This window comes from Anomaloglossus baeobatrachus, chromosome 4, assembly GCF_048569485.1.
Source record: "Anomaloglossus baeobatrachus isolate aAnoBae1 chromosome 4, aAnoBae1.hap1, whole genome shotgun sequence".
NCBI lineage: Eukaryota > Metazoa > Chordata > Amphibia > Anura > Aromobatidae > Anomaloglossus > Anomaloglossus baeobatrachus.
Window position 1 is genome coordinate 418,499,863 of NC_134356.1, and position 12,019 is coordinate 418,511,881.

General features: G+C 41.6%; 1 protein-coding gene across 4 annotated transcripts in view; it reads left to right on the top strand.

Annotated features, from left to right (window-relative positions):
* The window catches only part of FLNC (filamin C), a 74,961-nt gene that overhangs the window by 17,605 nt on the left and 45,337 nt on the right, over window positions 1-12,019 (top strand). For all 4 annotated transcript variants that reach the window (XM_075345383.1, XM_075345384.1, XM_075345385.1 and 1 more), the window contains exon 2: window positions 8,286-8,534. In XM_075345383.1, coding sequence (XP_075201498.1) covers window positions 8,286-8,534 — 249 coding nt within the window. The remainder of the gene's footprint in view (window positions 1-8,285; window positions 8,535-12,019) is intronic.

Below are 12,019 nucleotides of genomic sequence, written 5' to 3' on the forward strand. Positions count from 1 at the left end.
TGAGTATGTGATTCATGTTTTATAGATTACATATGGTCTACATGATTTAGATGTTGGATTTGAAGTACCTATTTTTGATTTATACATAGTTTACACAACTTTGTGTTGATGGGTTCCTTGGGTTGTTCCATTTTGTGTTTTGAGATTGGTTTTTAAATTTATTGTGTAACAAAATTTATATACATTTTGATTTTTGGCTTGCGTATTTTTCTTTTGGTGGTGATCTGTGGTGCGTATTTCAAATCCACTACATGTCAATTTTTCTTGTGGGTACACTGAGTTTTATATGCAGATTTTTCCCATAGACTAGCATTAGATGCAGAAAATCCGCAGGTAAAAAATGTACGTGTTTTTAGTGTATTTCTGTGGCAGAAACACATGAAAAATGCTTGCAATCTGCTCATGAATGAATAATATTTTCTCAAAGCCAAATACCAGGAAGTATTAAAAATAAAACAGCTTTATTTATAGCATGACACAGCAAAAAGACAAAAAACGCAGAGTAAAAAACTTGATAAAAAGGCATGTAAAAACGCACTGAAGAACACAATGAAAAAAACACAAGTCACCTAATTTACATAAGAGGTGCCAAAATTCTACATCAAAAACTCACCAAAAGCTCATCATGGGAACATAGCCTAAACAACAAATAATAACAAATAAACAATAGCTATTAATATAATGGTATTATATCTAATTAAACACAACTTTCTGACTGCTAATGCAGCTAATATGTAGAATTTATGCCTCTAGTTGATAATTTTCCAAATTAAGTTTTAACATTTAGATTCTAGATATGAATAAAAGTTTTACTATGATCAACTAATCTACTAATCTGCAGCACAGATACTAATAGCTGTATTAGTAGGTGGAAAATCTAATGATTGTTTCTTGACCTATCAGCAATTCGGTTTAATACAATATGGCAACCCCCTCTATGGCAGGACAGAAGAGAAGGGGCCCTATAGTAAGGTGCAGATACAAATAACCAAAACGAAGAGGAAAGACAAAATCCAGTGAGCTCAGCAGTAGATGAAATATAAAATATTCTTCTTTATTTCAAAATTTGATAAAAATATCAGATAGCAGCATATGACAAGTTCATTCAGACAGAGATGGAAAAAATTATTACTTACAGCAGTAATATTTTTTTCCATCTCTGCCTGAATTAACTTGTCATATGCTGCTATCTGATATTTTTATCAAATTTTGAAATAAAGAAGAATATTTTATATTTCATCTACTGCTGAGCTCACTGGATTTTGTCCTTCCTCTTCATATTGAGTGTTGGCAAGAGCTCCTGCCATTCAATCCGATGCAGAGCCTTCTCATGAAATAGCAGTATATCTACTGGACGTTTCTGTACGGTAAGCTGGCTCCGTTCTGTTTTTTTCAAATAACCAAATCAAGCCCTCTATTTGGGTGTCAGGTTTTTACACCCAAAGAGAAGGGGATAGCATTTCCCACCCATGACAGTTACCCTTGGACTTTACTCGCCCGCAGGTTTTATAGCAATACGGTTTGACTCCTGCAACAGGTGTCACATAGCAAATGGGAACAACCAGGGTCAGACCCCATAAAAGATACAGTCTGCCCTTTTGTTCCTTACTTCACTCTACCCCAGAGCCGATGTGTGCTTTGCTGAAGCTCCTTGTTTTCTAACATGTAACATTGTAACATTTAACGACTTACCAGTGATCCCGAAAATGATGTGACCTGATAAGGATCGCTGGTAAGTCGCTGGGAGGTCGCTGATGAGATGTCACACACTCAGACCTTACCAACGATGCAGTAACGATGAGCGACCTGTATAACGATGAGCGACCTGTATAACGATGAGCGACCTGTATAACGATGAGCGACCTGTATAGGAGGTCATTGTTAGGTGTCAAACACAGCGATGTGTCCTGCCCAGCAGGACATCACCTTTAAAGAAAATGGTCTGGACCCTTCAGCAACGACTAGCGATCTCACAGTAGGGGCCTGATCGCTGGTAGGTGTCACACATAACGAGATCGCTGGCAAGATCGTTAATGCGTCACAGAAACGGTGACGCAGCAACGATCTCGTTAGCGATCTCATTGTGTGTGACAGGACCTTAAAGGTCCAGTCACACTAAGCAACTTACCAGCGATCCCAACAAGGATAGGGATCGCTGGTAAGTTGCTAGGAGGTTGCTGGTGAGATGTCACACTGCGACGCTCCAGCGATCCCACCAGCAACCTGACCTGGCAGGGATCGCTGGAGCGTCACTACACGGGTTGCTGGTGAGCTCACCAGCAACCAGTGACCAGCCCCCAGCGCCGCGTGGAAGATGTTTACCTTGGTTACCAGCGCACGGAGCTACACGTGCAGAGAGCAGGGAGCAGCGCACACTGAGCGCTGGCTCCCTGCTCTCCTAGTTACAGCACACATCGGGTTAATTACCCAATGTGTACTGCAGCTAAATGTGCAGAGAGCAGGGAGCAGCGCACAATGCTTAGCACTGGCTCCCTGCTCTCCTAGCTACAGCACACATCGGGTTAATTAACCCGATGTGTCCTGCAGCTACATGTGCACAGAGCAGGAGCCGGCACTGACAGTGAGAGCGGCGGAGGCTGGTAACAAAGGTAAATATCGGGTAACCAAGGACAGGGCTTCTTGGTTACCCGCTGTTTACTGTGGTTACCAGCCTCCGCAGAAGCCGGCTCCTGCTGCCTGCACAGTCAGTTGTTGCTCTGTCGCTGTCACACACAGCGATGTGCGCTTCACAGCGGGACAGCAACAACTAAAAAATGGCCCAGGACATTCAGCAACAACCGGCGACCTCACAGCAGGGGCCAGGTTGTTGCTGGATGTCACACACAGCGACATCACTAGCAACATCGCTGCTACGTCACAAAAGTTGTTCGTTAGCAGCAATGTTGCTAGCGATGTTGCTTAGTGTGATGGGGCCTTAAGAAGCAACTCATCAGATGCTTATCAACCAAGCAAATAACCCTAGACTTGCAGGATCTTGTGATTATGTGTTATTAAGCAAATACCATACCAGTACTTCCATATCTCAGCTTTGAAGCACCCATACCCGAAAGAGATCTGTCAACTGTGCAATGGTTGGTCCGCTCAGCTGTCTTGGCCATCTCTCCTGTAGCCTGAAGTGTTCGCTCTCCCAAGCGCTCCTGTGCTCTTTATGAGAGAGCTGCTGTCAGACATCTCTTGGGGTGGTTTATCTCTTCGAGGACAAAAAGAGATCAGCAGTTTGAAATCAGACATGTCGAATCCTTAAGTCGCCTGACAATCATCTGTTGGAGGACCCCATATACATTTGACTATCAGCCAAGCAAGTTTGGCTGACAATAGTCAGTGAATTGGGACCTTAAAAGTTAATGATTGCTTGTAATCTTTTTATATTTGTGTATTGTGGTATAAGGGGAAGGGGTTGACCACAAGAGACACATTATCACCCTGCTTCCTAAAATTATCACTAAGATCAGGAACCTGGAGAGCTACTGACAAAACATGCAAGACAGAACTATGCTGATTACTGCTTCACATGGAGGTTTTATTAGGTGCCTGATATTTGGAAATCTATTACTTTTCAGAAACTGTCATCATCTTTTTCTTCTGTCCTGACTTCTCTGTCCTCAGTTGTCTGTCTCCCAGCAGGCCATTCTAGCCCCAGTATATAACTGCTTTTGTGTCACCTGTTTCTCCAGTAAATAGATCACTCAGCACTTGGAAATGACTGCACTGTCATAGTGTTATAAATATCCATGCAGCAGTTACAATAAGAATTTCCGGCATTATCTGTTCTAAGAAAACACTTTGTACATCAGAAATAGTATATAGGGTTTAGAGATGAGGAGATCTGTCCATTATATTTAAAGATGTTGTCCACCACTTTTACATTGATGGCCTATCCAGAGCATAGGTCATCAATGCCTGATCAACCGTGGTCCGACACCCCACACCTTCGCCGATCAGCTGTTCTCGATGCCGGTGGCAGCCTTTGGCTGGAAATGCTCAGTTTCGGAGCTGCCCGTCTTCCAATAGCCCCCGGTACTGCACATTCGACTCCCATTCAAATCAATAGAGCAGATCTGCAGTACCCGGCAGCGGTCACTAACAGATGATGGTTCAGTTCCCAGAACTGAGCATTTCCAGCCACAAGTTGCCACTGCCGACACCGAGAGCAGCTAGTCGGTGGGGATGAGGAGTGTCTGACCCAAGCCAATCAGACATTGATGACCTATCCTAAGGATACGCCATCAACGTTAAAGACGTGGATAATCTCTTTAAGTTTTGCTGATATGTGAATGATTTGTATGCCATTGATAACTAAGATACAAGTATTGGTAAAGTCGCACATTTACACAATTATAAAAGAAAATGGCACACATTAATGGATATGTAGTAAACCACCAAACAGACCATGAATGTATGAGAATGTGGTTGGTCTATAGAAATGACATTGTTTCACAAACATTGCGAAAGAAGTCAAATAAACCACATCTGCACATTAAGAATGGTGAGACACTTATAGAATGCTTTATAAATATGGTGTATGCCATTTTTCAATAACTATGCCAAACAACTGAATGACAGATTTCTACCTCGAAATGTATTCACAACCTGTAGTCATTTTCTTGTGAGAGTAGAAGCTGCGTAAAAGGTGAAGTTGCCTACAAAGAAATTATCTGAGAGCCATCATTAGAGCATTAGTGACAAGTGACGTATCTCACAACTGTGTAGAGCTCCTTAAGAAGATCACCCTGCCCAACATGAGTATAGTCAATAGCTTGTCATAACTACTTGGTGGACTTCCATTTGGTGTTCCAGACTTACGTTTAGTTTCTACTGTTGCTATCCATTGGATTTATCTCTTACATGATCATGTATCTCAAGTCTTTATGACTTTCTCCCATTTATTTATTTTTTGTCCATTTTGCTAATTGAGGAGCAGGCAAGGCTATGGGGTGACATGAGTTGGATTTTTTTCTCCAGGGCAGGTGGCGTGGTATTGCTGGCTCAGTGACAGGTGCCATCCACTTGGTCCAGCCAATACAACAGTTGGTCCTTATTCTCCAGCAGGAAACAGCTGAGAACATGAAAGTCTGCAGATCTGGAGTCACAACAGCATTCCTTTATTATGGCAGCTGTCTACAGACAATCCTTTACCTTTCAGTGTGAATGTGATAAATTTGTGCACCGCATGTATCTATACACTACTTTCTCCCAAATATACCCATGTTGTGCTAGAGATGTTTTAATACATTAGAATGTATCAAATGTGTTAGCTATGTATGATGGATATTGTTCAGAGATACATTCAAACATACATGGGAACATGCTAATTTAACAATAAAAGTCCTTAGAAATCTAATTCTATGTCATCACTCCTTGTGTATGCCTAACACATTTGTACACCAAAAAGTATCGTCTCTAGGGATGAGTGAACCCGAAAGGTAAAGTTTGGGGTTCATATCAGACATGAGGTGTCCAGGGCTTGGGCCAGAACACAGACTTTTAAAAAAAAGTCCATGTCCAAGTTAGGTGTTCGGGTGCTGTTTGCAGGCTAATAAAGTTTTTTGAAAGGCAAAAAGCTGATGGTTACAGTACGCAGCTGCTGCTTTACCCATACTGGTTATCAAAATCAGGGAGGACCACACGTTTTTTTTCTTTAAATTATTCCCTATCTGCCTTTGTTTTCAGGGTAGTCACCCACAGTTTTGCTTCCTTTTGCAGCCCCCTAGCCTTTACTACGATGCTTTTACAGCCAATATTCAGCACAGAAGTTTGTTTTCTCTTTGACTTATATGGGGTTCAGCATCCAAGGTCACGTCTGGGTGCCAAACCGAACTTTTATTTAAAGTCCGTCCGAACCCGTCAGAGCGGAACTTCCATGGCTCATCACTAATTGTCACATTCCCATAGGGAACAATTGCACTCTGCCAATGGAGTGTTATTTAAGTTATGTTAGACAGGTGTAAATCTGCATTTCATGTGTATTCACACACAATTCTAAAAACAGTCTGTACTCAAGTTTTGATCTGTTTGTTGTTTTAAAGGACTATTTTGGTGAAATATTTTATTCTCCCATTAGTAGCAATTAGGTGTGTATGTCTAATGAGTTTATTAATATTCTCACTGGTTGGATCCTCTGCCGTTTTCAGCGGTGCTCCGTGTGACGACATTGTAACTTGCCATATCACACAGTGTCTTCTGTGTGGAGCGGAGGTCAATTTTTAGATTTTCACAATACAAGTCTATGAGACTTGTAAGTTTTGAGTTTCATTGTGTTACACTGAGAAAGTAACTCCTGCTCCACACAGCAGATGCCTTGTGATCTGGCATGTTACGAATGTGGTCACATGAGAATGGACCGAGGCGCCATTGAAAATGCCAGCAAACAGCAATCGGTGGATGTATATTCGGTGATTTGAGAACACTATAGATATTTGTCTATTAGTTTATACAATTTTTCAATCTTCTGACGACAAATATTTATTATGAAAACCTTGTTCTGTGAATGTGGTGGGCATTGTAAGTGGAGCAAGCATTTGTGCGGATTTCCTATTAGCCTGGTGGGAGCACCATCATCGTCCAGCAATGCAGCATAATGACAGAATTACAGTATATAGTATTGCTACGGCCATTACTTATTTATTAAAGCCAAGGAAAGTATATTGGCTTACATTAAATTGAAGCAAAGTAAGTGGAGTTGTTTGTAGTGTAGTTATTTGGGTGTACGGTGGAGCAGTGTAATAATGATCAGAATAATCACTGAGAATGTTCGGTGCACGCGATTCATGCAAAGTTTATTTTATCAACCTTTATGGGTACATGCCCACAATCTAGACATACGGTGTCCTGGACGCAGCATGTCCTCTCTTGTGGGGCTGCAAGTGCTGCCCGCAAGAGACCGCAGCGGCTCTTACCCATAATCGGGGTTCGGACCACTGCGGACTTTCTCTCTGTTCTCCCTGCGAACATGATGCAGCTCGGGAAGCCGCAGCGCAGTCCAGTTTACGCTGCAGGATAAACAAGCACAGTGGGAAGGAGATTTCTAGAACTCCCATCCACTATGATTGCACTGTACAATGCAGCGTTTTGGATACAGCAAAAACACGCTGTGTCCAAAACGCTGTGAACCCTGGTCAAGGGGACAATGCTTTAGAAAAAAAACAGGAACAATTCTGGCTAAAGCCTCAAGTTGGTGCTACTCTGCAATGTAAAGGGAATGTGACAGAATATAAGATCTGTTTATGAATTGATAGTCTTCAACAATAAATGGTTCCTTGCATCTACACAATGCAGCGTATCTGTACACTGTGATAAAGTGATCCCCATTGTTACTATATTAATTTGTGCAGGTGCCACCAATATTAATAGAGTTATTCTTATTACATCAAACTGGTAAAATTGCAAAGTGCTTGTAAAAACAAAAAATTTTGCAATTTACTTATTAAAAATTCTCTCCATTTATTTACTGCTTGTTTCCTAAGTTGTTGACCACCACTGCAGTCTTTCAGAGGGGGCAAGAAGCACTTACAAGCTCTTTTCTATAGCGTTTGTAAGCGCTTCTCTGAACCAAGAAGCATTACTGAATCATTTGGGCCAGCAAGGATTCAGTGCCGCTCGTCCAAACTCTCGATCAATCGGAAGCACAACTGTTACCGGCAAGCAGGAAGTCAGGAAAAAGGAGAGTGGAGCACTAAAAATGAACATGAAAGTGAAAATATTATAAACTTGCCTATTTAAATGAATAGTAGGTGGATATGCAGTACCCGGCCGCTATCAAAAGGCAGAGCAACTCCGGAACTGAGCATTTCCAGCCTCCAGCTGCTACCGGTATTGAGGACAGCTGATCGGTGGGGTGGGGGTGCTAGGTGTGAGACTCCACTGATCAGACATTGATGCCCTATCCTAAGGATAGGCCATCAATGCTAAAGTAGTGGACAACCTCACAAATATTAAAATTAACCATACAAGAATACAAATATAGAAATTTTAATACAATAATCAATGGCAGCTTCTTTTATCTGTTCTATTCTACACTATAAAGATTATGAAATATGCTGTACAGAACAAAATGGTCCATTTTATAAAATGTATGACATGTTCGTGTATATAGATCCTCTTATGTTTAGTGCTTGATCTAACATATTGATTATATTAGTACCGTTATAAAGTGACATAAAAGCATTTTTAAGGACTACTATATATTCCTAATATTGAAATTTACTTATAATGCTTTCCATAGGAGCAATAAAATGAACATTTTTTCATTCTTCTTTTATTTGTAGATTCTAAAGCAATTGTGGATGGAAACCTCAAGCTGATCCTGGGTCTTATCTGGACACTCATTCTGCACTACTCTATCTCTATGCCTATGTGGGAAGATGAGGATGAAGAAGATGTCAAGAAGCAAACACCAAAGCAAAGACTTTTGGGATGGATCCAGAACAAGATACCACAGCTACCTATCACCAACTTCCACAGGGACTGGCAGGATGGCAAGGCCTTGGGTGCACTGGTGGATAACTGCGCACCAGGTGGGTAAACTGAACTTAAAGGGGTTGTCCTCTACTGGACTGCCCCAGCTTTATAATTTGAGGTCCCCAATGTAATAAAAACAGTGTACACTCACCTCCTACAGTGGCGCCGGTCCCGCAATTTCGGCACTGCTATTTCTGGCAGTGACATGACTTGTTGTATCACATACAGACTCCGGTTATCAGCTACAGCCTTTAATATTTCATCAGAGTGGATATCTGCCCTAGCGGAGTATTGATTAGCTGCAGCCAAAGAGCTGATTGACTGCAGCAGGCATGTGATACAACTCATGTCACCACAGCTGTGCCGACATTGCTGGAATAGTGCTGCTGCAGTAGGCAATTATGGACTGTTTTTATTTTAATTGGGGTCCGGTTATCCAGTAATGGACAAATCCCATTAAGTTTGGTAAATACTAATAATGCTAATTAGTTTTAATAAAATAATAGTAAAGAAATTTAGCTGCCAGTGTGATTTTTAGCTGTGTACTGAAGATAAAGAATAATAAAATAAATAAATCTATTGAAGCTAAAATAATATAAATATATAAAAAATACAATATTAATTCCATAAACAATATAAATGAATGTGAATTTTAAAGCTAAAACAAACCACAAAGTAATATCGGTCTAATAATGTCTTATAAACCAATCAAGATGATGATTTTACCGATATTTACTGTAGTGTAACCCTGGGAGGCTATATATGAGATTCTGTCGGTAATAAACAGGTTAACAAGTAAAATTTAAAGAGCGCTCTCCAACCCACGGCTGAGCGTGATCCTTGTGATCTGCATCCAAGTATTAAGTCATAGAAATATTCCTAGATATCCTGGGACATCTCCTCCCTCAGAATAGTTTGTAACGGGGAATAACAATCAGTTCTATGTGTGCTCCTGCTTTCCTTCAGTATTTGTCTTAGCTATACATATACTGATACAACTGTATCTCAGGCATCATAGGCAACGAGTGACCTTATCGGTATCAATTCCGCCAGTGAATGTACATTGGCAACTAGGAGCTTGTGGACCCCAAAGCAAAATCTTCACCACAGCCCCAAATTACCCTGGGGCTTTAAAAGGACTGACCTTCTCAAATGGGCCATAGGAACCATTTGTATTCATTGATGATATATATATATATATATATATATATATATATATATATATATATATATATATATCTTGCTTTAGAATGAATATTAATTTTACGCTTTAGACACATTTTATACCGGTGATTTGTTACCTGAGCCTAGGTGAAAGCTTTCGCAGTGGGTGAAACCTGTAATTTTATTTTATTAATAAAGCTTCACTTTAGGATGTGGACAGGGGAGGTTAACTGGTCATTTTGGTGTAGCCATAGCACAGTTTTTGGTGTAACCGTATGCTACTGCCGTCTGCTTTCCATGACAAGGGAGAAATGCAGTTGTAACATTATCCAGTTTAGCTGCCTGTCCGCCTGCCAAAGAGAGGGAGGGAGGACAGACGTGTGCAATCTCATATAAGGCAAGAGGCAGAGAGTATACAGCGGTTTACACAATCCGATACAAAGTGGATAAAACGAGTCACATGGATACAATTCGGTTCCACATTCCCCTCCAGCTTATTATATGATTTGCAGGTGCCCTTATAGTTCTCATTATTTATTATTCTATATCTTACAGCAACAATTGATACCTCGTTTATACCTCATTTATTACATCACGCACATTTATGATTTGCACACTAATCTGTATTTTGCTTTGCTTGTGATGAACACACCATTTTACGACAAGTCTAAAGCAGGCTTTACACGCTACGATATCGTTAACGTATTATCGTAGGGGTCACGGTATTTGTGACGCACATCCGGCGATGTTAATGACATCGCAGCATGTGACACGTACGAGCGACCTTAAGCCTGCTTTACACCTTACAATTTTACATACGATATCGTATGCGATCGTACCCACCCCCATCGCATGTGCGGCACGTTCAATTTGTTGAACGTGTTGCACAAACAATTATTTCCCGTCACACGTACTTACCCTTCCATACGACCTCGATGTGGGCGGCGAACATCCACTTCCTGGAGTGGGAGGGACGTTCGGCGTCACAGCAATGTCACGCGGCAGCCGGCCAATAGAAGCGGAAGGGTGGAGATGAGCGGGTCGCAACATCCAGCCCACCTCCTTCCTTCCGCATTGCCGGCGGGACGTCCATCATTCCCAGGGTGTCACACACTGCGTTGTGTGCTACCTCGGGAACATTGAACAACCTCACGTTCAATTTTTAGGAATTAAACGACGTGCGTGCGATGAACGTTTTAACATTCAATCGCAATCGCACGTAGCTGTCACACGTTACAATATAACTTACGATGTCAGATGTGCGTCACTTACGACGTGACTCCGCCAACACATCGTAAGATATATTGTAGCGTGTAAAGCCCGCTTTAGTCGATTGCAAAAGTGGCCAAAATTGTTCGCCACGGAGAGGTCGCCCTGAATCAAAAAAATCGTTATTTGCTTATTAGCGATGTTGTTTGTCGTTCCTCCGGCAGCACACATCGCTATGAGTGACACCGCAGGAGCGACGAACATCTCCTTACCTGTCTCCGCCGGCAATGCGGAAGGAAGGAGGTGGGCGGAATATTACGTCCCGGCCATCTCCGCCCCTCCGCTTCTATTGGACGGCCGCTTAGTGACGCCGCAGTGACGTCGCTATGACGCCGAACGCACCTCCCCCTTGAAGGAGGTATTGTTCGGTGGTCATAGCGACGTCGCTGCACAGGTATGTGCGTGTGACGCTGCCGTAGCGATAATGTTCTCTACGGCAGCGATCACACAATATCGCACGTACGACGGGGGCGGGTGCTATCGCGCTCAACATTGCTAGCCGATGCTAGCGATGTCGCAGCGTGTAAAGCCCGCTTAAATCTAGTTTGTAAAGATCACACATTAATTCCATAAGTTGTTTAGGAAGTTTCTCCTAATGTATCATACCAGTTTGTTTTTCGTTTGGGTTACGGTATGTGTCCATATCGAGGGTTCAGATGCAGAAATTTCTGCACCATATCGGCATCTCTTGGCAGTAGAAGCTCAGAGGACAAAACACATTTTTTTACGCGTTTTCGTTGCGGTTTTGCATGCATTTTTTCACTTGCATTTTTCTAGCTTTTTTAAACAGAAGTGTATGCAATTTGAGGCTTATAGAGAAAGATATAAATAGAGATAGATAGATAGATGGATAGATAGATAGATATATAGAGAGAAAAGGAGAGATAGATAGAGGCATAGATAGATAGATAGATAGATAGATAGGTAGATAAATAGACAGACTGAAAGACAGACAGACAGACAGAGAGAGAGGACATAGATGGATACCAGCAGATATATCATCGCACAACCTCCTGATAGATCTATCTACTCTATCTATTTACTCTATCTATCCTGCTATCTATCTATCTATCTATATCTATCTATCTATCTATCTCTATCATCTATC